Source organism: Perissodus microlepis, chromosome 7, assembly GCF_051167445.1.
Source record: "Perissodus microlepis isolate ML-2025 ecotype Zambia chromosome 7, ASM5116744v1, whole genome shotgun sequence".
NCBI lineage: Eukaryota > Metazoa > Chordata > Actinopteri > Cichliformes > Cichlidae > Perissodus > Perissodus microlepis.
In genome coordinates, this window is record NC_140467.1 from 26384280 (window position 1) to 26407615 (window position 23336).

General features: G+C 39.4%; 1 protein-coding gene across 2 annotated transcripts in view; it reads right to left on the reverse strand.

Annotated features, from left to right (window-relative positions):
• cadps2 (Ca++-dependent secretion activator 2) overlaps positions 1 to 23336 on the reverse strand; it is a 180617-nt gene that overhangs the window by 29480 nt on the left and 127801 nt on the right. For both annotated transcript variants that reach the window (XR_014800732.1, XM_084934412.1), the window contains exons 18-21: positions 22361 to 22517; positions 19690 to 19831; positions 11853 to 12008; positions 6668 to 6815 (exon numbers count right to left, since the gene is read on the reverse strand). Coding sequence is in view for 1 of the 2 variants with exons in the window: in XM_084934412.1 (XP_084790538.1) it covers positions 6668 to 6815; positions 11853 to 12008; positions 19690 to 19831; positions 22361 to 22517 (603 nt within the window). In the remaining variant the exon portion in view is untranslated. The remainder of the gene's footprint in view (positions 1 to 6667; positions 6816 to 11852; positions 12009 to 19689; positions 19832 to 22360; positions 22518 to 23336) is intronic.

Consider the following 23336-nt stretch of genomic DNA (forward strand, 5'->3'; position numbering starts at 1 on the left):
AACTTGTTTGGAGGAAGAAATACTACTGTATGGAGAAGAGCCATAACTATCACCTTATCATAGTTCAATTAATTTTGAACTGACAAAGTGGTTTTGCTATATTGTACCTTTGCTCTTTTTTCAGTGTAGGGTTTAAACAGAGCGTGCCCAACACATTCTACCGCAAAACTTGACAGCTGTGTGATTCAACTCATGACTTCATTCAGATCCATTTGTGGTTTGTTCTCTAAACAATAACAACAAAAATACAGTTGTAACTAAAATAATAGAGCTTTCAAACATCCTACACACCAAAAGTTGTTGGGTGAGGCTTAAAGACATAAAGGTATTATGACAATTTGCAGAATAGTCTTTCTCTCGTTCATTCATAATGAACCTGATGAGCCAGATCTGAGATGGTGCAACACTGTCATCATTGAAAGTAACTTTGTGGAGGTTTCCCAAGAACTGCTGACGAACTTCTTCAGCAATCTCGGTCCTTTAAGATATAACTAATTTTCATTTCTATTCTATAGTTTACTTTGAAGCAATTGTTTCATCTTCAAAGTTCTGTTGTCCAACACTATTGACACATTTTATTATGACACTCAATAAAATATTTCAAGTAAGTAATTTTGAGAATTTGCAACAATCCTGAGCCACAAAACTCAACATGACCATGGTATTCAATTTCCTTCAGTCATATTTGCAACCACTCAATGACACAAGTAAAACATGTAAAACCAGTAAGCTGTAGAAAAGTTTTAAAGAATTTCTTCCTCTTAAAAACTTCAGAGAATGTTCTATTTCTTCATCAAGGTTATTTAGTTATTTAGGCAGACTTCAAAATCCTGACAAAACTGAGTGAAACATCTGATGTCAAACTGACATTTGTTGTGTTTGGAAACCCAGGATTCAAGGACAATATATAATCAATTTGTCTCTCTCAAGGAACAGAAAATGGTCAGTTAACTTTTTTCACTGAGGTCTCCATTCAATAAATTAAAAGTCTAAGGCTAAATTAATAATAAAACTATTGGAGATGTAATTTTCAGTAGACAATAACATACATTTTGAGAAAATCAGAAGTCAGAATCTATGTTCTTTGTTTCACCACGTTTGGTTCTCTATTACTGTGACGGTCCGTCTGCACTCACTGGTCGACTAGCTCTTCTGTCTTTCCCACCTCTTATCTCTCTCTCTCTCCTCTGTCGTGTGTATTTGTGTATTCTGGTTTTGGTACAGAGGCAGGACTCTCCTTGGTATCTCGCCTTCTGTGTCCAGACACCTGGTTTAATCACGCACCTGTACGTCTTGATGCATGCTCAATCATCCAGGTAAGTAAATCTCCAAAAGTTTATTCTGTTCATCTGGACGTAGCATTTTTTGTGGGAGAAACGTTTCGTCACTCATCCAAGTGAAGTCCCAGCCCACTGAAGGAACAATGGGCTGGGAGGTCAGTTCCTAATGGCCATTGATCAGTGGGTTTTGGTCAGTGGTTGTTGATCAATGGTCATGAGAATTTGCATAATTAAGATTAAGGAACTGACCTCCCAGCCCATTGTTCCTTCAGCGGGCTGGTTTCAGTGATTATGCAAATGTTCTGTTCATAAGATTTGGGGAAACCTGCAGTCAGGTGAGACTGAAGAAGTCACTTGGACGAGTGACGAAACGTTTCTCCCACAAAACGCTACGTCCAGATGAACAGAATCAACTTTTGGAGAGACACGCTCCTGCTCCTGATGTCCTTTCTGTGGTCTCTTCTTAAGGGAGTGGCAGATTTTCAGTCTTACTTGGCTTGTTGTCTTGCAACAGTCAGTGCAACCAAGCTCCAAGCCTCGAGTTAATGTTTCCACTAAACTGTGAAAGCGATACTTACCTGTATATTCCCTCTGCTCAGGTTTACCTGTCATGGAGTGGTGAGAAGTCTTGGCCTGGATTTGCTCAAACTGAGGAAACTCGTTGAACTCCTCTGCGAGTTTGAGAATGCTGTCGGGGGATTTTGTAGATGGTGAGGGTATGGTTGTCTCTCCACACATGGCAAGGGTTGTTGTCAGTGACCTCTATCCACCTCCTATGGTCCTCCTTGACCTCTTTGATGCCCGTCCCTTCAAGCTGGCTCTGGCAGTGTTGTCCAGAGAATTGTTCCTCAGCCTGAAGGCTGAGTTTCAAGTTTTGATCAGAGCCTATTCTTCACTTGTCATCCAAAGTTTTTGGTTAAGAAAAACCTGGATGGTTTTGGTCACTGTCACTGAGTGAAGGTCTCCAGGTCCTGCTGTTCAAAGATGGACCAGTTCATCAGATCAAAACAACCCTGTAGCTGGAAAAGAGCATCATCTCGCCATTTAATGACCCAGGTACTCAGAGGGGTTTGTTTCCTAGAGGGGGTGTAAGAAGTGTAAGGAGGAGAGAGAGAGGTAGTCAGATCGCCCCAGGTGGGGGAGGGGTGTCACTCTGTAGGGCTGCTTGATGTTATTGTACACATAGGCACAGTGTCGTGTTGGTGGAATTTGGGGAGTACAGATTTCAAACGTGTATTGTTAAAGTTCCCAGCAACAATATGGATGCCCTCCGAGTGCTCACTTTGCTGTTTGTTGAGGATGAGTTGGAGATGGTTGAGTGCTGAACAAATGGTAGCACTGGGGGGGATATAAACAATGGTAATTATGGCTACCATTCGCTCACGAGGTAGATGAAAGGGCCTGCACTGAATGGACATGGCCTCTAAGTCTGGTGGGCAGTGACTGTCTATAATTCTAGTGCTACGGCACCAGTCCTGAAGGACATAAGCACAGAGCCCACTGCCCCGTCCCTTGCAAGAGTCTTTGTAGATCGTAGATTTATTTGGGACTTCGATAATGTTGCCTTGCCTCTAATAAATCTCACCTCAGACAAGGTCTCGTTCCAGCTCAGGAATCTTTAGACAGCCTAAGCAATGTTTTGCTGCAGCTCTTTGACAGCCCGATCTGTCAAAACAATTCATCTCAGAGGAAGAAACCCTCTTGCCTCTGTCCTGTGTTATCAGTTCTCAGATCAGCTGAAACACTCAGTTTATTTAAATCCAGGTTGAAGACTCACCTGTTCTCAGCTGCATTTGAATAAAACAACAAATCCACACTGTTTTACTTTTAAGCTTAAATTTCAAAACTTAAATTTTAACTACTGATTTTATATACTGTTCCTTCCTTTTTACTTTTTTTTCCTTTCAATTTTAAATCATGCTTTTTATTTGTTTTTGTTTTTTAATGTCTCTGTAAAGCACTTTGAATCACCTTGTTGTTGAATTGTGCTATATAAATAAACTTGCCTTGCCTAGTATGAAACAATATCTATCTTATAACCTCTGTTCTGGTGGTCATCTTTGGCAAAAGATGTTTGTGAGTATGTCCTTGTTTGATCGGTTTTTGCCCAGAATAAGCCAGTGAGCTTGCCACCTGCTAGGCTGTTGAGACTCTTTCTTCCTATGCCTGGCTGCCCATTGTCCCATTATCGCTTTGGATTTCATCACTGGCCTTCCACCCTCATCGGGTAATTCACCATCATTAACTGGTTTTCTAAAGCTGCTAATTTTCTTGCTTTGCCCAAGCTTTTATCCACCCTTGAAACAGCCCAGTTACTTACAGAGCACTTCTTCAGGTTACATGGGATCCTTTCTGAGATTGTCTCCAACTGTGGCCAATAGTGCACCTCACGTGTCAGGAAAGAATTCTGTTCAGCACTCGGAACGCAGGTTAGTCTAGCTGATTTCCACCCACAGACAATCAAACCATGCGTGCCAATCAGGAACTGTAGGCAGTTCTCCACTGCATCGCTTCATCCACCTGAAGTTCACAGCTTCAATGTACGGAATATGCCTATAATTCCTCAATTCCTCTACCAACAAACTTTCATCATTCAAAGCGTCAATCGGATATCCACCTCATCTCTGCCTTGCAGTCAAAGTTGAACTCTGTCCCCTCTGTGCAGCACCAACTTTGTCGCTGTTGCAGTTTGTTAACCCTCCTGAGAACAAAGGAACAAAGCAATCGTCTGACTGATCAACACTACATCCCTGCGCCATCCAACCAATCATGTCAGAAGGTTTGGTTGCAGTGGCTGTAGCTCAGGAGGTAGAGCAGGTCATCTACTGACAGAAAGGTTGGTGGTTTGATCCCTGGCTTCCCCAGTCTGCATGCCAAATATCCTTGGGTAAGATACTAACCCCAAGTTGCTCTGAGTGCTTTAGTGAATGGGTAAATGTGGCATATTGTGTAAAGTGTTCTAGGAGAGGAGAAAAGTGCTATATAATAATCAGTCCATTAACCATTTACTATGTGTCTGCAAAAAAATCCTGCTTCACACCAAGTCTAGGAAACTTTAAAGGACTTTGAAATAGACACCCTGTCACTTTCCATTTGACACTGGCACGTAAGATGAAGGTACCCTCATGTGTCTCAGCTCACACCTTTCCTGGGACATTCAAAACTTTTCTAATCATTTTAAAAGTGTTACCAATAAATGCACTGTATTTTATCCCTTTGTGTGAGTCCAACCTGTCTCCCTTGATACTATACAAATACCTGATCAAATTTGTATGACCATATTTCTAGGATCATATTTGTATGTTTCCACTCTGCATTTAATCATTAGTTATTCTTAATCTCTGACTTTGTTCCACAGGGTGTCTTTGTCTGGTCTTCCTCCCCTCATGCCTAACCAGTTGCAACAGATGGCCGCCCCTCCCTGAGCCTGATACTGTCAGCAATTTCTTCCTATTAAAAGGCAGTTTTTCTTTTTCACACTCACCAAAGCGCTTGCTCATAGGGGGTCATCTAATTGTTGCGGTTCTCTCTGTATTGTAGGGTTTTTACCTTATAATATTAATGACCCTTGGGGCAACTGTTGTTGTGATTTGACACTATATAAATAAGACTGAACTGAACAGAAATGAATTGAACTTGGATAAAGGAACTCTAATTGCCAACAGGAGACCAAGGCTGTTCATTTTCATGTTTTCTATGGATTTCTATGGATTGTTGGTGTGGAACACAGACAGTATAAATAATGGATGTACCTACTGTGACCCACTGGTTTGTTAAGTCCTGTTTTGAAGCCTCAAGAAGAGTCTTTATGCTGTTGCTATCTTGGTGTTTTGTGAGTGGGGTTTGACTCTGGTTGTTCAACTACAAGCTTATTGTTTAATGGCTTGCTAATCACAACTCATTTACCAATGAGCAAATTCTAGAAAATCCTCCTTTTCTAAATTTAAAATGATTCAAATTTACAGAAACAATAATGAAATGCCCCACATTCTTGCAAATTACTTGAACATGAAAACTTGAAAATATGAAATGAGTAGCAGTAACAGTCTGAGTAGATGTTATTTACAAAGCTGGTATACAAAGGATGCAGACAGGAATTTATTGTGTGTCTGCTGGAAAAAAAAATTACAGGAGATGTTTTTCAACAGCAGAGGGCTGGTGGAAGCTGAAGAATTCAGGAAGCTTAAGGTTAAGAGAACAGTGAGTCTAGCTTTCTGTCAAGATTGCCAACAGCCAAGGGTTTTGCTCTTCATGATGCCAAGGCCCCTGCCTCACACAGACTCCACAGTTATCCATTTAATAGCCTCTGACAGTTTCAAGTGAACATGAATACACCTGAACTTCCCTTTTGCTGGATGTTTGGTAGAAAACTTTAGTGGCTGATCTGACAATTTGACTCAACCTTTTCAGACTAAAGCCAGAAATAAAAGACTGCTAAGGTTTGTTAAAAGCTCACTCACTTTCACTCTGTGGGGAAAATTGATGGTGAGCTGTGAGATGGAAATGGAAAAATATTTTTTAAAAAAAACATCTAAAATAAGTGATTTAATCTGATATTCAAACCAGGACTAAATTTTCCACAGACATTTCTGATCACAATCAGTAAATTTCAGAGTGACTTCTGCAAGTGAGCAGGGACATGGTTAAACTGAGCATCTGAATTAACTCAATTAAATTATCCCACTTAGAACTGTTATAAAGGAAACTATCCACCAAGACCAAAACGACTTTGTAGCAGACTGTAAATATGTTTATGTCTGAGGTAAAATTGGACATTATAACACATGAGTGGATTGGTGACTCACTTTTTTTAGCTGACTTACGTGTGGCTATTAGAGGAACTTTACTGGCACGTTTACATTAGTTTTTAACGCTTGGTTTTGACCTGGCTAGGACACCGTTAGCTATCAAACATGTTTCCAGTTGGCTAGTCAGCCACCGAAACTCACCAGCTAGCCCAACAAAGTCACTAATTTAACATCACATTACACAGGATAAGATAATAAAGCCAACACGCGTTCATTCTGAAACCATGACTTGGTTTCAAAATAAAATCAGCATGACTTGAATTGCAGCCACTACCAAAGTGATTTTTCTGTCACAGCAGGAAAAAACTTTTAACAATCCCATCATTAATAGGCTTTCTTACATATTATAAAGTGGCAGACTGTTGTTTATTTATTTATTGTTTTTGTTTTTAAAGAAAACCACAGGACACAAAAAGAATTACATTAATAAAATGCAAAATGTTCTTTTAGAGATTTTCTCATATTAACAATATATTCTTATATTATTAAGTGTAATGACAGTAATAACCCCTTTTGTCATTGGCTAATAACTTCAAATGTAAATTTGATCCAACAGAACTACAATTATAAATAGTTTACCTCCTGTTCGCTGTCCAGCACACAGAGTTTGGAGCATTGGTTTTTGGCATCAATCAGCACGTTGAACATGGTGCAAACTGACAGTGGTAGAAGGGAGTCTGTTGACTTACACACTTTCTGCATTTTGGCATCAAATGCAGATTTTGTTCTACAGGACAAAACAGAAAAAAAATGTTTAAACTGTGTTAGTCTTTTCCATTAAACAGTGACACATGTTTGTGGATGGTTACATTTAGGTAGTGTTTTTATAACTAAAACAATTTAGCCATTTTATGATCGACTGAAGTAAAGCACTTTTCAAAAGAAAACCTTTTATATATCCAGGTAATAAATTATTTTGGTTATATACATTTAATGCTTTGTTCTATCTTTTTAAATAATCCGATGAACACAGAGAAGGTAGAACTTGAAATTTAGGCCTCATTCACAATTCAATTCAATACAATTCAATTCATCTCCAAAAGTTGATTCTGTTCATCTGGACGTAGCGTTTTCTGGGAGAAACGTTTCGTCACTCATCCAAGTGACTTCTTCAGTCTCAGCTGACTGCATGTTTCCCCAATCTTATAAACAGTACATTTGCATAATGACTGAAACCAGCCCACTGAAGGAACAATGGGCTGTGAGGCCAGTTCCTTAATCATAATTATGCAAATTCTCATGACCATTGATCAACAACCACTGACCAAAACCCACTGATCAAAGACCACTGATCAATGGCCATGAGTACCATTCACAGAGAGTTGGGGAATGGCTGCAATCACAGCATTGTAAGATGGCGAAAGATGTACCCTTAGGCCCCCTCCTCGATTCAGAGATGGTCTTTCCCTTTTCACGTAAATGGCCTCCTTGACTCCACGCTCAAACCAGCGTTCTTCCCTGTCCAGGATGTGTACATCCTCATCCTTGAAAGAGTGTCCACTAGCCTGTAGGTGTAAATAGACTGCAGAGTCCTGGCCTGACGAGGTAGCTCTTCTGTGTTGTGCCATCCGCTTTGCCAGAGGTTGTTTGGTTTCCCCGATGTATAAATCCTGACAATCCTCCTGGCACTTAACAGCGTACACTATGTCACTCTGTTTGTGTCGGGGGACCCGATCCTTGGGGTGGACCAATTTTTGGCGCAGCGTGTTTTGGGGTTTAAAAGCCACAGAGACCCGGTGTTTCGAAAAAATACATCTCAACTGTTCCGATACTCCTGACACATATGGGATCACTACAGTTTTTTGCTTGGGCAGCAGTTGTCCTTCTCTCCTGGATCGGCTAGAGCTTTCTTTAGGTGCCTTTCCAGCTTTGATAAAAGTCCAGCTGGGATAACCACATTTACTCAGGGCCTTCTTGATGTGCTGTTCTTCTGCCTCCCTGGCCGCTGTGTCAGTGGGGATGGTGTTCGCTCTGTGTTGTAGCGTCCTGATGACACCCAGTTTGTGCTCCAGTGGATGATGAGAGTCAAACCTTAGATACTGATCCGTATGTGTAGGTTTACGGTACACGTCAGCTTTTAGATGTCCCCCATTACTGATGGAAATCTCACAGTCTAAGAAGGCTAACCTGCCACTGTTCATATCCTCCCTGGTGAATTTGATGTGTCGGTCCACCGAGTTAATGTGATCCGTGAAATGTAGTACGTCCTGAGATTTGATTTTCACCCAGGTGTCATCCACATACCTGAACCAATGACTTGGTGGTGTTCCAGGGTAGGATAGCAGAGCCCTCTTTTCCACTTCTTCCATGTACAAATTGGCCACGATGGGTGAAACTGGGGAGCCTATGGCACACGCATGTTTCTGCCTGTAGAACTGACCCTTGTATGTGAAGTAGGTGGAATGAAGACACGGTTCCAAAAGCAAACACACTTGGTCGATGCTGAGAGTGGTCCTGTTGCTGAGGTTGGTGTCATCCTGTAATCTCTTACGAACTACCTCCAACGCTTCCGTAACTGTGATGCAAGTGAAGAGAGATGTAACGTCGTACAAGACCAAGGTTTCATCTGCCTCCATAATGACATCTCACCTTCTCAACAAAATCCAGGGTGTTCTGGATGTGGTGTTCAGAGCCAGCGGGTTGAGGATCGAAGCCAGAAACTTGGAGATGTTATAGGTGACCGTGTTGATAATACAGACAATTGGTCTTAAAGGTGCAACCTGTTTATGTATTTTCGGTAAACCATACAGACTTGGTGTAGATTCCCCTGGGTATAGCCTGTGGTATGAGGTCCGGTCAATAGCCTTGTCTTGTTCTAACTGCTTCAGACAGTCTATCACCCTCTTCCTGTAGCCACTTCCTGGGTCTCGTTTCAGGGGCTCATAAGTATTTTCATCACTGAGTAGTGACAAAATCTTCTCATGATAGTCTTTCTGGTTTAGCAATACTGTGCACCTACCCTTGTCTGCCGGAAGGATGATAATGTTGTTGTCATCACTAAGTGATGTGAGTGCCTTCCTCTCCTCCATGGTGATGTTGGATGCTGGGGGCTTTGCATTGCTGAGACAGGCCGAAACTTTTGTCCGTAGTTGCTCTGCTTCCACTTCTGCAATATTGTTGTTATGAATTGCTGTTTCTGTGGCTGTGATCAGCTCCATTAGCGGGATTTGTCTCGGTGTGACAGCAAAATTCAACCCTTTAGCAAGGATGTTTTTCTCTGTTTGGGTGAGCTGTCTGTCAGACAGATTCTTCACCCACTTGTCCACATCCTCCGTGTCGCATCCTTGTCTCTTTTGGCCACTGAGGACACTCTCCGTATTTTGTGGTGGTTTCTGACGTACAACAAGTAAGTCAAACTTCCTTTGTTGCCTGGTCTTAGACTTCTTGTGCTGACCTAGACGAGCCTTCTCAGTAAAGTCAAACACCTTTTTAAGAGTATTCTCATCTAAAAGCGTTGTCAGTCTCTGTCGGATCCGCTCCTCTTGAGATTTTAGCATGTCGATGGTAAAGTTTGTTTGCCTCACCCGTTCATTAAGTAACTGATGCTGTGCCTTCTGGAGGATTTTTGTTGCCCGGAAGCCTTTAACTGAAGAGCTCATTTGCAGACTTTTAGGAGTAATCCTGTTTTGTCTGCATCTGAGGCTGAATCTCAGGTGGTTCCTGTAGTCCGCCATCTTACGTGCTGTCTGCTCATACTGACGCACAAGCTTTGTGCGTTGGTTGGTCTCGCTGGTTGGTTTCATCGGGGAAACCAAACAACCTCTGGCGAAGCGGATGGCACAACACAGAAGAGCTACCTCGTCAGGCCAGGACTCTGCAGTCTATTTACACCTACAGGCTAGTGGACACTCTTTCAAGGATGAGGATGTACACATCCTGGACAGGGAAGAACACTGGTTTGAGCGTGGAGTCAAGGAGGCCATTTCTGAATCGAGGAGGGGGCCTAAGGGTACATCTTTTGCCATCTTACAATGCTGTGATTGCAGCCATTCCCCAACTCTCTGTGAATGGTACTCATGGCCATTGATCAGTGGTCTTTGATCAGTGGGTTTTGGTCAGTGGTTGTTGATCAATGGTCATGAGAATTTGCATAATTATGATTAAGGAACTGGCCTCACAGCCCATTGTTCCTTCAGTGGGCTGGTTTCAGTCATTATGCAAATGTACTGTTTATAAGATTGGGGAAACATGCAGTCAGCTGAGACTGAAGAAGTCACTTGGATGAGTGACGAAACGTTTCTCCCAGAAAACGCTACGTCCAGATGAACAGAATCAACTTTTGGAGATTTATTTTCCTGGATGATTGAGAATGCATCAAGACAATTCAATTCATTTCAATTGTATTTATACAGCGCCAAATCACAACAACAGTTGCCTCAAAGTGCTTTATATTGTAAAATAAAGACCCTACAATAATACAGAGAAAACCCCAACAATCATGACCCCCTATGAGCAAGCACTTGGCAACAGTGGAAAAGAAAAACTCCCTTTTAACAGGAAGAAATTAGATAGATATGATTCAAACCACATAAAAAGATCATTTATAACCTTCACTAACTTGGTTTCTGTATTCTGATGAGTTGTGAAACCTGACTGAAACTCTTCAAATAAGCCATTCCTCTGCAGATGTTCAGTAACCATTTTACGACTAATCTTTCAAAAATTTCAAAAAAAAAAAAAGGCTGGTGATTGGCCTTTAATAAGACAGCTGGGTCAACTGATGGATTTTTTAGTAATGGTTTAATTATTGCCCGCTTGAAGATCTGTCGTACACAGCCCATTAAGAGATAATGGTTGATGATAAATACGATTGAGCATTAATTAATGGCAGTCAAACCACTATATACTGACAACATATGAAATATTTATTTTACATTTATGCAAGAGATGGCTCAGGGTGTGAAACCAGGATTGTGCAGTAGCCTCTCGCCATATTGCTCACTTGCTTAGAGCCCAGTGAGTTACAATAAATAAGTATTGAAAAAAAAATATATCACTGCCAACAGTCGAGTTATGTGCAGGGAAAAATAAGACAAAATGACAGAAAAAACTAAATGTAAATCAAACTTCTTTTTAAATTGCATGGTTCATGTCCCTTTAAAGATCATAAATTTCACTTTTGTGAAGTAGTTGAACGTTTTTGCAAAGTGATGGATGTAGCCATCATGAGTTTTCTTTTTCGAAGTTCCATCAAATTCCCCATCTTTTTCCACTGAGAATAACACATCTGTTTGTGACTTCATGTTGTCTGACAACATCCTCCTAAATTAAATCTGATCTTTAATATCTGATATTATGTTTTCCATATACATTATATTACCCAAAGTATTCAGTCACCCATCTAAATCATTGAATTCAGGTGTGCTAATGACTTCCATGGTCACAGGTGTATAAAATTAAGCACCTAGGCATTCAGACTGTCTCTACAAAAAATTGTGAAAGAATGGGTCGCTTTCAGGAGCCATTCCTGTTGATGGTCAAGTACCTCACAAATGTACTTCTGGAAGAATGGTCAAAAATTCCCGTAAACATATTGTTAAACCTTGTGGAAACTCTTCCTAGAAGAGTTGAAGTTGTTATAACTGCAAAGGGTGGGTCAATGTCATATTAAACCTTATGAATTAGGATGTCACTCAAAATCATATGCATATGAAGGCAGATGAGTGAATATTCTGGTGATATAGCTTATGTCTAAGTAGGTCCTATCATGCAACATGTTTATCTATTTCCTATGAAGCAATAAAAGGTGTTTGTGCAGTCTGACCTTTTGACGCAGGCCTCCATCATGTCGCTGGCCATCAGTTTGAGTCTTTGCTCCAGATGCTTTGCAAACTCTGGTTCTGGCCAGTGAAGGTCCATCACAAACATTTGTAGAGTGTTCAGCTTCCAGAACAAATCCTCTGAGGTGGCTGAACCATTGCTGCGTGTAAGATTGAGGGGGGTTAATAACTGAAATGGACTCCAACGACAATGAATACAAGCTCTAGCAATCTTGTAAGTTTTCCACTGGCCCAACAGGTTCTTTTATAATTCACTTTTGTTTTAACAACTCTGTAGTACTGTATTTAGAGAAAGGTGTATGAAGTGCAGGAGACTATGAACAGAGCATGAAGTGGATATCTCAGTGATCTCAGTGGATAGTCTGAAAGCCAACTTAACAACGATTACTGGAATAAATTATTTTCAGCATAATGTACCAGATAAACAACTTTAATGAAATACATGTTTTACATCCGCAAACTTAATTTCAGTGATCCACATTTCCTGTTGATGGTCATTCTTAACTTGACTGTATTTTTATTTTATCATTACTTTTAAAAAAGAAATGTTATTGTACTCATAACGTACTAATAGTTATTTATATGCTGAAGAACAACACTTTATTTGTAAATGAGTCTAGTAGAGTAAACTGTGCTTTCTAGACACTTTTAAGACTCAGTGTGTGTATTTTTTTTTTGGTTCTCTCACTCGCTCTTTTTTTCTCTAGAGCCTGAATTATTATTTGAGAGGAAACACATATACTGGCTAAATAGCGGTAACTGATTAAATATTTAAATCTAACCAAAAACCAAAGTACAACTTTCTTGGATGGCCTGGTATAGTTAACTGCTTAAAAAGTTATTTTTATTTGTTAGGCAATTTCATAAGAATTACCTAAGCCTGCAGTTCCCCATTGCATCTAGTGTGTGTGTGTGTGTGTGTGTGTGTGTGTGTGTGAGACCTTAAAACAGATAAGCATGCAGCTACCTTAATACTTACTTAATTCTTAATACAACAGGACAAGTGGACAAAGCAAGGTCCATAAAGACACAGGTGAGTGTGTTTGATGTAGAAAAATCTGACTGGCTTGGCTTTAACCTGAAAGAACACCTTTGGGATGAATTAGAATGTCGACTGTGAGCCGGCCCAAAAATGTGCTACTGGAAGAATGCTCAAAAATTCCCATAAACACTCTCCTAAACCCTGTGGATGGCCTCCCCAGAAGAGTTTAAGCCATTATAACTGCAAAGGGTGGGCCGACATCATATTAAATCCTGTGGAATAATACTTTTGTATTATACTTGCTATAACGCAGTTCACCTTTCGCAGCCTTGCTGTTTCACTTATTTTTTTTTTTTGAGCAATTTTGCATGCTTTTTTTTCTTACAGCACATTGTGTTCTGCATCCTGATTGGCTGTAGACTATTGTCAATCAATCTTGTGCCGTGTCTCCTGTACAGTACAGAATGCGTTCAGTTTGTCATCTTTACATAAATCTTCTATCGCTAGCAGTGTGACTCTGAAGTGCTGCACTGTATGTTTGTAAGTTTTCTCCCCAACAAACACAACAATGTCGACGAAACGTTTTGCACCGTCAGAGGCACCTTTGCACCTTCAAAGTATTATAGAATGAAACCCTTTGGTTTCATTCTATAATACTGGACTTCTTTTTCTACGAAGGTTTGAACTTTGACAGTGTTTAAACAGGAGAGAAAAGTGTGAAAATGTTCATGCCTGTCTGAGAAAAGTGTATAAAGTGTGTAGTGTGGGGTTTAATAGCTTTAAAACATCTATAATAATTGAAAAAATAAAGTTGGCTACTTCGCAGATTTCTCCTATTGCGGGTTATTTTTAGAACGCAACTCCCGCGATAAACAAGGGACCACTGTATATCATATGATATATGATATCATGTATGCATATCTCATGTAACATGTATCATAAGAGCTTAGCATCTCTGGGTATTCTGCATCTGTTGTGGTTCTTTAATAGGTTCTGCTAGTTTGTGTGTTGATCTGTTCAGTTTCAACACACTGCCAGGCTGAAACAGAGACAGGCGGACACTTCCCGACATTCTCCCCTGTGCACAGGTTGCACAGCAACACATGGTAAATGCTTACTGACATGGAAGTGTTCAGTGCCCAGCTAGAATGACTGGAGTGGGGAGGGTGGAGGATGGAGGAGCAGAGGGAACAAAGGTGATGGGGGTTAAAACGACCACCTCTCACAACCTCACTTTTCTCACTTCGCCTTTAAAAGACTGTTACCTTAACAAGTGGCACACAGGAATACATGCTTTGGGCCGAGTCCGTAGTGCAATTAAATGCTCAGTGGTTATCCCCCTCATGTCTAATTAGTGGTGCTCGTCTCTGACTGTGCTCTGCCATACTCCCTGGGGAACAGAACAATCCCACTCACCAGTCTGTGCTCATTAATGAAGTGCCAGCTTTTTAGTTTCTCTTTTTTTACGGATAGGGGAGGGCCAAGTAAAGTGAGCTAGAGGAAAATTGTGGTCTATGTTGTGGGAAAAACTGGGGGAGTAAGAATGAGGAGCCTTTTTAAGAAACACACCCTCAACCCGTATTTTGAGACCCCCCCACCATGCAATATGTCCACCAATAATGTCAGCTCTAATGCAGACTCTACAGACAGACACACACAAATACTTTGCAATAATTAAAGAAAACTAGACTAGACATGCAATTTCACAGATGAAGGTGAACCTACAGTACAACTACAGTCTTAATTCATCATTTTCTAGTGCTCATGCTGAAGCTTAAACATCATCTTATGTGTAACAAAACAGTCAAACACATTCAGTCCATAATATACATAAAAGAAAGAGAATGTAGTATCTGCAATTAAGGTGAACATTTGCCTCTTTTATTCAATTAAACCACTATTTCCAGGCCACATTTGAAGGGAAATTTGTTTATTTTAAAAAGAATCATTGTCAATAACGGATTTTTATCTGGAGGTAAATTAGATAAAATAATGGACAAATCATTCACTTCTATTTAGGGATTATAAGTTGCACTTCATTGTTTTTCTAAGCTTAGCAGCTGCATCACTTTTCAAATCATAAATGATGGACATAATCACCACGAGTTTTTCAGATGAAATTACTTGTAGTCCCCCTCTTTTTAAGTCAGGCATGTAGTGCATATATAATGCAAGTCATGGCTTGATTTTTTATTTTTTTTTGCAGTGAATGGCCAAAGGTTATAGAGACAGCTACTTTAAAGATAGTCCTCATATTCTGTATGTTGAAAAAAATTTAAAGTATATTTCTAATAAAATGCCAACTGGAGAACAAATATAATCCAAACTGTAAAATCAGGACAATCATGTTGATTTTCTGCATATTTTGCCACATAATCACTATTAAAAACATTTTTGAGGTAAAGAGAAGCATACAGGTTTTCTCACATAATCTTTTTTCTTAATCTACATCACGTAGATTCGTTCCTTGCAGGCTGCAGCAGAAAATTGAAGGTTTGTGTTGTTATTACGCTGATACTTAAAACACTGAGGCATGCACAGTGCAAAGCATAAAGACTCGACACACATGAGGGACCTTTAGCTATATCACTGTAATCTCTCTGAGGGACAGACTTTTATCTGAAACCAAAAACCTCACACTCATGCTGAGCCCAGCTCATTCAGACAAGAAAGAAAAGTACATACTTCTAAAGTTCACTCTCTGAGACGAGGAGTAAATGGCAAAGTTTTTGTGTCTCTGAGGAGAAAGAACACCTGTGTGTCTTGTCACATGGCTACTCTCTGTTGGTCATTGGACAGAATGTAGGTTTGGGACGCTGCAGTTGCTCCACTTTTCTGGTCACAGTCTACAGTCAGCCTTCTATTGCTTTAGCGTAATGATGTCAGGCTCCAACATGAGCATGTTACTATTAGCTTTCAGCTTGTTATCAAAATATTGCTAAAAACAAAAAAGAACGTTAAGCGACTTTCTAAATTTTAAAACCTTTAAAACACAGCTTTCTGACACAAACGATAAAATAAACCATCAGCTATCTTGGTGTGTTAAATTAAAATTAGACAGTGGAGCATTTAACGTGGACCTTCTGTACCATCTCCATTTAGAATTTACTAGCATGTTGATTGGCTGTGTTAAACAGCAGCATTATTACATGCTAGCATTCAGCAAAGCAATAGACAAAGCAGACAGCTCACAATTCAAGTCCTGTGACAGAATGTCGACCTGTCCATGGAGTACACCCCACGGCTTTTAAGAGGAAGAGAATGGATGGATAGCAAGTTTTGGATAATTCAGAACTTATGCACACCACTAGTCCAGAGCCTCTGAGATCCCCATCCACCCATCATCAGTGTTGGGCAAGTTACTTTGAAAAAGTAATTAATTATAGTTACTAGTTACTTCTTCAAAAAAGTAACTGAGTTACAATATTCTAAAAGTAATTACTTGAAAAGTAACTATTGCATTACTTTAAAAAAAAAAAAACGTTTAACCCTCTGGGGTCCAGGGTATAATTGGCCATTTTTAACTACTTTTGATTTTCCCTCCACATTTTACCTTTAAAAACGATTTACTTTGCCTTGTTTGGTATCATTCTTTTCAGCACAACCTCCCGTGTCTGAATTTACAGTCATGTTTTCATTTTGACATACTGTACTAAGACAATTGATCTAAAATCAGACAAAAAACATAAAATCAGAGTAGAAAAATTATTTTTTACTGTAACAACCACAAACATGTTTATTGAATCATATTTCATAACTTTAAATGCAAATATAAATGGTCAATTTTATAATCATACGCACAAGTTTTGCAAACAAAGTTATTTGCATCCAGTTACCTTTTACCTTGATTTTTTAAATAACCAAACTATTTACAGAACAATCAGCGGTTCTGCATTCAATAAGATGCCACAAATTATTTGTGCCACTCCAAAAACATAATTTCTGTCCACTATAAAGGAGAACATCACAGCCTGATACCTGCAGGTCTGACAGCAGCAGGTGTTTCACTCCTTTTTCTACCTGGAGACAGCAGTCGCCTCATTGTTCTGACACACAACACAAAACTATCCACAACACTACACACTAACTACACAAGACAACACATTAACTACACACTCCAAACACGCTAAACGTCACAAATCTCTCACATCTCAAAACTCGCTCTCTCTCTCTCTCTGCTGTCTTTCTCTCTCACTCCTAAAACTTGTTTTTTGTTTTTTGTTTTTTTTTGGGGGGGGGGGGCATAAGCAGAGAGTGCTTGCTAGCGCTGTCCTTAGACAGTAAACATGACGAAACTATTGAGGAAAAAGCGCTGCGTATATATTGTTTATCATGACTCTGGCTTTACGTGGCCTATCAACACAATTTTAAAACTGGTATATCACCTTGTTGCTTTGTCTTTAAGTGGTCAAGTGATTGGCTTACCACGACTACTTTATTCTTCCTCAGTCAAACAGCAGCACTCATGCGATTGTTTTGCCCCCTTAGCTCCAGGTGTTGTGCTAGACAGTGATCGTGATTATGTCCGCGGGAGCGCGCACAGCTGCTTAAAGCTGTAGCGTCCAGATTACTTACGTATAGGGCTGTGCGATATGACCAAAATCTCATATCCCGCTATAAGAATTCTATCGTCCCGATAACAATATAAATCACAAAAATGTAACATTTTCTGTAAATCCTGTGAATCTCGACTTGCGGGAAGTGTTTCCAGCTGCGCGTCATGTAGCTGGAGTCGAGTGTTTTAACCAATGTATGAAACTATACATTTTTAGACATAAGTTGTAACGGGCGCCGTTTTCTTTGTGAGCATTTATTACACGGCGTGCTGCGGGGAACAGCCTGTTCTAACGTTTGAGTCTAAGGTTTATTTATTAGCACCTGGCGGCTCTTTTTTAATTCTCATCCGTAAATAATCTGCTCTTTCACGTGATTCAGTTTATTTTGAAAAAGTCTCAACAGGATCTTGAGCTTTATTGTGAAAGGTTTATGTGGAACATAAACAAGCGGACAAGCGATGGTGTTACCGTCGTTGTTGCTAACGACAACGCATAAAAACAGGCGCTTGTCCGTCCATAGTGTGGTTATATAAAATATAAGAGAAAGAGAGAACTTTAAGAAATTAATATAGCCACTACAGTGACCATCAAAACGATGAAAAAATATTGCCGTAAAGAGTTTATTTTGCGACACCACGAAACAAACGATAGCGTAAAATGAATGATAGACGTTTTTATATCGTCATCTGATATATACCGTTATATCGAACAGCCCTACTTATGTAGTCAGCTACTTCTGTGCAACTGATATAAAATGCGGTAAGCTGAACACAGCTTCAACCGTCTGTTTGTTGAAAAATAGTAACGGACCGCGTTTTCTTGTTAGTAACTGTAACGGCGTTGTAACGATAGGAATAGTAATTAGTTAGATTACTCATTACTGAAAAAAGTAACGCCGTTATTCCCATCACTGCCCATCATACATACGTGTTGCCATACAGCGACCCCAACCAGGCAGTTGCAAAGAAGATTGGTATCTGCAGAAGCTTAAGGGGGAAGGCTGGCTACTTTATGCAGAAGAAAGCTTTCTAGATTGTCTGTTAATGATCTGCAAGGTCAGAGTAAGTGCAAGGTTCATCAACGGCAAAAAAAGAAAATGTCAAAAGGATATAATAGATGAAGAGAGAAAGAAGAAACACTGAGTGTAAAAGTAGGCGTCCTTTTCCGCAGCACAAATACAAAGGAAAAACTACCAGAATAACAGCTACTTGTTTTGTCTGCAACACCTGATGAAATCAAAGAACAATAAAGAGGAGTCACTGCTCACTTCTATTTATGCCATTTTCTTTCACTACAGATGCTTTTTGTCAAAGAGGGCAGTGTGTCCTTGCTGTTTGTGTTCACTTCCATCCTAGCTTATTATTTAGTTTCGATGATGACACATCAACAATCATTATTGCTGATAGCAAACAAGTAAAATGGCAATACTTCTTCTTTCATAGGAAAACTGAAGAAAAAATATCATATAGAGCAAAAGCAGAACTCAGATAAAGATCACTTGTCCATGTTTTCATGGACGGATGAATGGGAGAGAAAACAGAGGCTTCTGTTCAAGCTGTTTTCTTTGCCACAGTTCCTCCCAGGCAAATTTACGTGTTCTCACTCCTTTGCTTTTACTTTAAATGCCATTCTAAAGCTTTTAAATTTGCTATGATTAAAGTGTAAACTGTTTAACAATAATTCAAAGAAGTAATCACAGTATGGAGGAACCATCTCATGTTTATACTCTTTATATATAATGGCTAATATAACATGAATTTCACAAACTAGGTATACAGAAAGGAATTTGTAGATCACCGGACTTGAGAATCATGAATCCACAGAGAAATAACAGCCTAGAATTTAAATATGAAGTTGATGCTAAATACACATTTAGAAGTCCGTGTCTCAAAAGTAAAATCCAAATTTCTGGCTGAAAAAAAAAAACACTTTTAGTTTTAAACATTGTAAAAAAGTTGCCTATCAACAGGTTTTTGGATCTGCACAAATACTCCAACACCACTGTTTGCAGAAGGTCAGAGGTTCAAGAGAACATTTGCAAGACTGAATGCATGTCAACTTTAAAACACTGTAAAGAACAAAACACATTTGTAGCAAAGAAGCAAAATTTCATGAACACCTGGCGAGACAAAGGGCATGTTAATGTATTAGTGAAATATTAAAGATATTCACTTTTCATGTAAAAAGCTCAGTAGGAATATAAACTTTTGCATAATAAAGAAGGAACTCAAGGAGTGTTTTATGCTTATAAGCATAATGACTGATTACTTGGGTGAGCCTTACTTGACAGGCTGCCAGGTTTCCTTCTGGAAGCTGCGGTGGATTGATTGAGCAATGGCCAACTCCATTAGATCAATGTATCGTACCACCAGTGGGATGTACAGGTCTTGGAGGTGTTTGTGGAACATCCCATTGCACAAGTGAGCTGTTTGGGGGGGGATGAGAAAAATGTTATAACCATGTGGACTTTCTGTTCACATTAACAGTCATTAGATGGATTGAGCCCGCAAAGTCTCATTTCAAACTTCAAAATAGTTTTTAGCTTTTTAGCAGGTTTCCAGTCCTCACGACTGAAAATGTGCTCTTCTGGATTAAAGTAAGGAATAAGACCAAACAGAAATGATTAAAGCTTATTCAATAGTCAAATACAAGTTTTCTGGGATAAAAACAAACAAATAAACATTAAAAAAAATCCACAAAAATGTAAGCTAAGACTGTTTATGGTTGAGATTATTACTTCAGATATCAGAAACGTGATGGATTTTACTTCTGATATTGTTCTCTCTCACACACAGTATGCTACTATTTTTCATTCTTGCCCTTTATTAACTTCACTTAAATTTCAGTGTAAGCTTTAGCGACACCTAAATTACTACTTGTTTAAAAGCGTAGAACTTATTACCCAACCATTGTAATATGACAAATGGAGTCCATTCATGCATTGCTTTTCTGGTGTTACAGCAGCCACATCCAGTCTTCATATGGAGACTGGGAGAGTTGTTTGCATTGGGATATTTTAGCCAATAGTGTGGCTGCAACTTTACGTTAAGAGTTTTTGTTTTCTTATGTGACATTTCCTAATTGGACAAGCTGATACAGACATTTTACCCAAATTAATATCTATCTGATAAATTCTAAAAGTTTAAATTAAAAAGCTTCACTAAATTCAAATTTATACCCTAGAAGGTCTACACGTCTTTTATCAAATGTCACTGTGTCCACAGGTGTTCCTATTATCACTCCATTATCCCCCATTCAAACTGTAATGGTGGGTTTTGGAAAGACAGATAAATCCCTGCAGACAGTCGACAGTCCACAGTGAGGAGAGACAAAGATAAGGTGTTGGTGAGAAGCAAGCAAGCTGGTCTCCCAGGACTTCATTAGTTTTAATTCCTCTCACTCTGCTCCATCATGATGAACACTAGCCTTTTTGCCCACTAGAGAGTAAAATCCACCTCCCTCACGAAAGCTTGTCACATATGACAATCAAGTGAGCATTTAAATAATCTGCAACCGAGAGATAATACACACGCTGAAGAAAATACTTAGAAATCAGCCGACCAGTGAGTATTGCAGAGGATTTGTTGTCCAAAAAAACAATGTGAATGATTAAAAACAATGACTGTACATATTATATTTTTGTGAAGCTTTGAGAAAGCGATTCATAAATAAACGCTCTTGTCCATCAAATCTTTTTTTCCCCCTTTTGTTTGTGAGCTGCAGCGTTTTCAGTGATTGGGACTAAAACTAATCAAACCAATCCCTTACCTCTCACTTCAAGCATAATTATCAGAAGGAAAACCTCATTTGTGCAAACAGTGAAAACTATGATTTCGCTCATACTCTGTTTCATCTTTTTCTATTGCCTCGTTCCACTCCAAATGAAGTTGGCTAATGTTGTGACACTTGGAATAATTATGGTACAAACAGAAGATGGTAATTAGAAAGAATGCAAGATATGAGCCACAGAAAAGAGATTTGTGGTTTCTATGCATAATGAAACACTGAGTCTTTATTCTCAACACCGCCCTTGGGCTGTCTATCTGCCTGCCTGTCTGTTACTGTATTTGAGGTATTTTGGCATCGACCATGTTAAATATTGCATCTTGCCAAATCTCTGCTGGCTTGAAGACAAAGCCCCACAGCTGAGGGAGGGTTTGAAAGGAGAAACACAATGAGCCAATTAGATTTTTTCTCCAGCAGTCAAATGAAATATTTACAGTGAAATAAAGTTTATCAAGGAAGAGAATTCAATATTTACAGTGAAGTGCAGTTCATTGCGGTAGAAAATGTTAACAAAATCTCAGGAATAAAAGTGCAACATTTATGTTTGTCATAATTTGAATTCTCCAGGTTCCCCTTTTAGGGAGTTTTCTTTTTCCATTGTTGGGACTTTGACATGAAACCTACATTCACAGAACTTGGGTATTAATAAACTGCCCATTAGCTGCAACTTATTCTTTAGGAATCTTGACAAAGCAAAAAAATTAGAAAGTATTATTAAACTGGATCTGTTCCTCTCATGTCTTGTTCTACTTGTTTGCTCTTAGATGCTGCTAGAGTAGCTTTGCACAAGTCACAGTGCAAAACAACCCTTATTTAACATGCAGAACTAAGTTTGTTGTGAAGAGGGAACTAAGTGCCAATATGAAAAAAGCAAATGAAGTACAACAGAGAAGCATCATGCTTTGTTGGTTGCTTTAGATACATTTACCAATGATTACTAGGTGCTGCTCACACATTCTATCTGCCACCACCACTACTTTTGGAACTTGTTGAAATGTGGGCTGGTTCCCTTAGTGTACCAAGGCAGAACAGGTCTGGCAGCAGCACTGCTTGGTGGAAAACAGGCATTTGACATCATTTCCTGTAATGAGCTTTAGCAATCAGCTCAAAGCAGTCCTGAGCTTTAGAGAAGGCCTTAAAAAATGTGTTCAGAAAAAACAAGACCTACGGTCTGTTCGTAGAAAATTGTTGAAGAGCTGAAATAGTGGGAAGCTATTCCAGGAATCGATCGACTGGACCTGAAGAGCTGCCTCCATGTCGGCTCTGTACAGAGACAGAAACTTCTCAGCATGTTCAGCCATCAACTCTGGCCAACATGAAAAAGCCTGGAACAGATGCAGATGAAACGAAATTATATCAGAAAAACAGATAATGCAAATCACAGAGTGTTCTTTTGGTTTTAATACATGGATTTCTGCTCATTTTAGATCAGTTCTTTGTGTGTCTCTACTCATTCCCAGTAGTATAATAGTGAACCCTGTGACTAGTATTACTAGTATCTCCCATTTTGACCTTGGGACTTCCAGGCCAAATTCGGCACAGATGTTTCTGTATACTATGCCGGCCACTTGGTTATGGCGTTCCATGTATGCCCGAGCAAGTAGTCGGTCGTGGTCATCCTCCTCACGTACTCGTAGATATTCGTTGTCTCATCCTGGACTGTGATACTACAACTCAATAGTGTCGGGCCTCCTTCAGCTTAGTGTACAGTCTCAGGATACTTGGTGGTTGCAGCTTTCATAGCAGCCTCTTCCTCTACATGCCAGGACTCTGGTAGAAGACCTGAGCTTGAAAGATAGAGACCATCCGCAGGGCGAGGGGGGAATTTATTTTATTTTAAAATATGGTTTGTTTATCATGAATTTGTCCACTGGATAAGAACTTTGGTGTGGCTTTCTTTAAATGATTGTTGTTGTTGTTGTTTTTTAAATGCAGAATATTTACAATGCAGTGAAAAGGAGTAGCACAAGAGAATAATATTGAGTGGGAGATCAGCCAGTCAATTATCATTTATATTTTATAAACCTTTTTGACTGTAGCTTTATAGAGTTGCAAAGTAAGTATGAGGTGAAAGTTGAGGAGGATATATGTGGCAAAAAAGTAGAGGAAATAATGGAATGGAAATATTATTTATATGTACACTC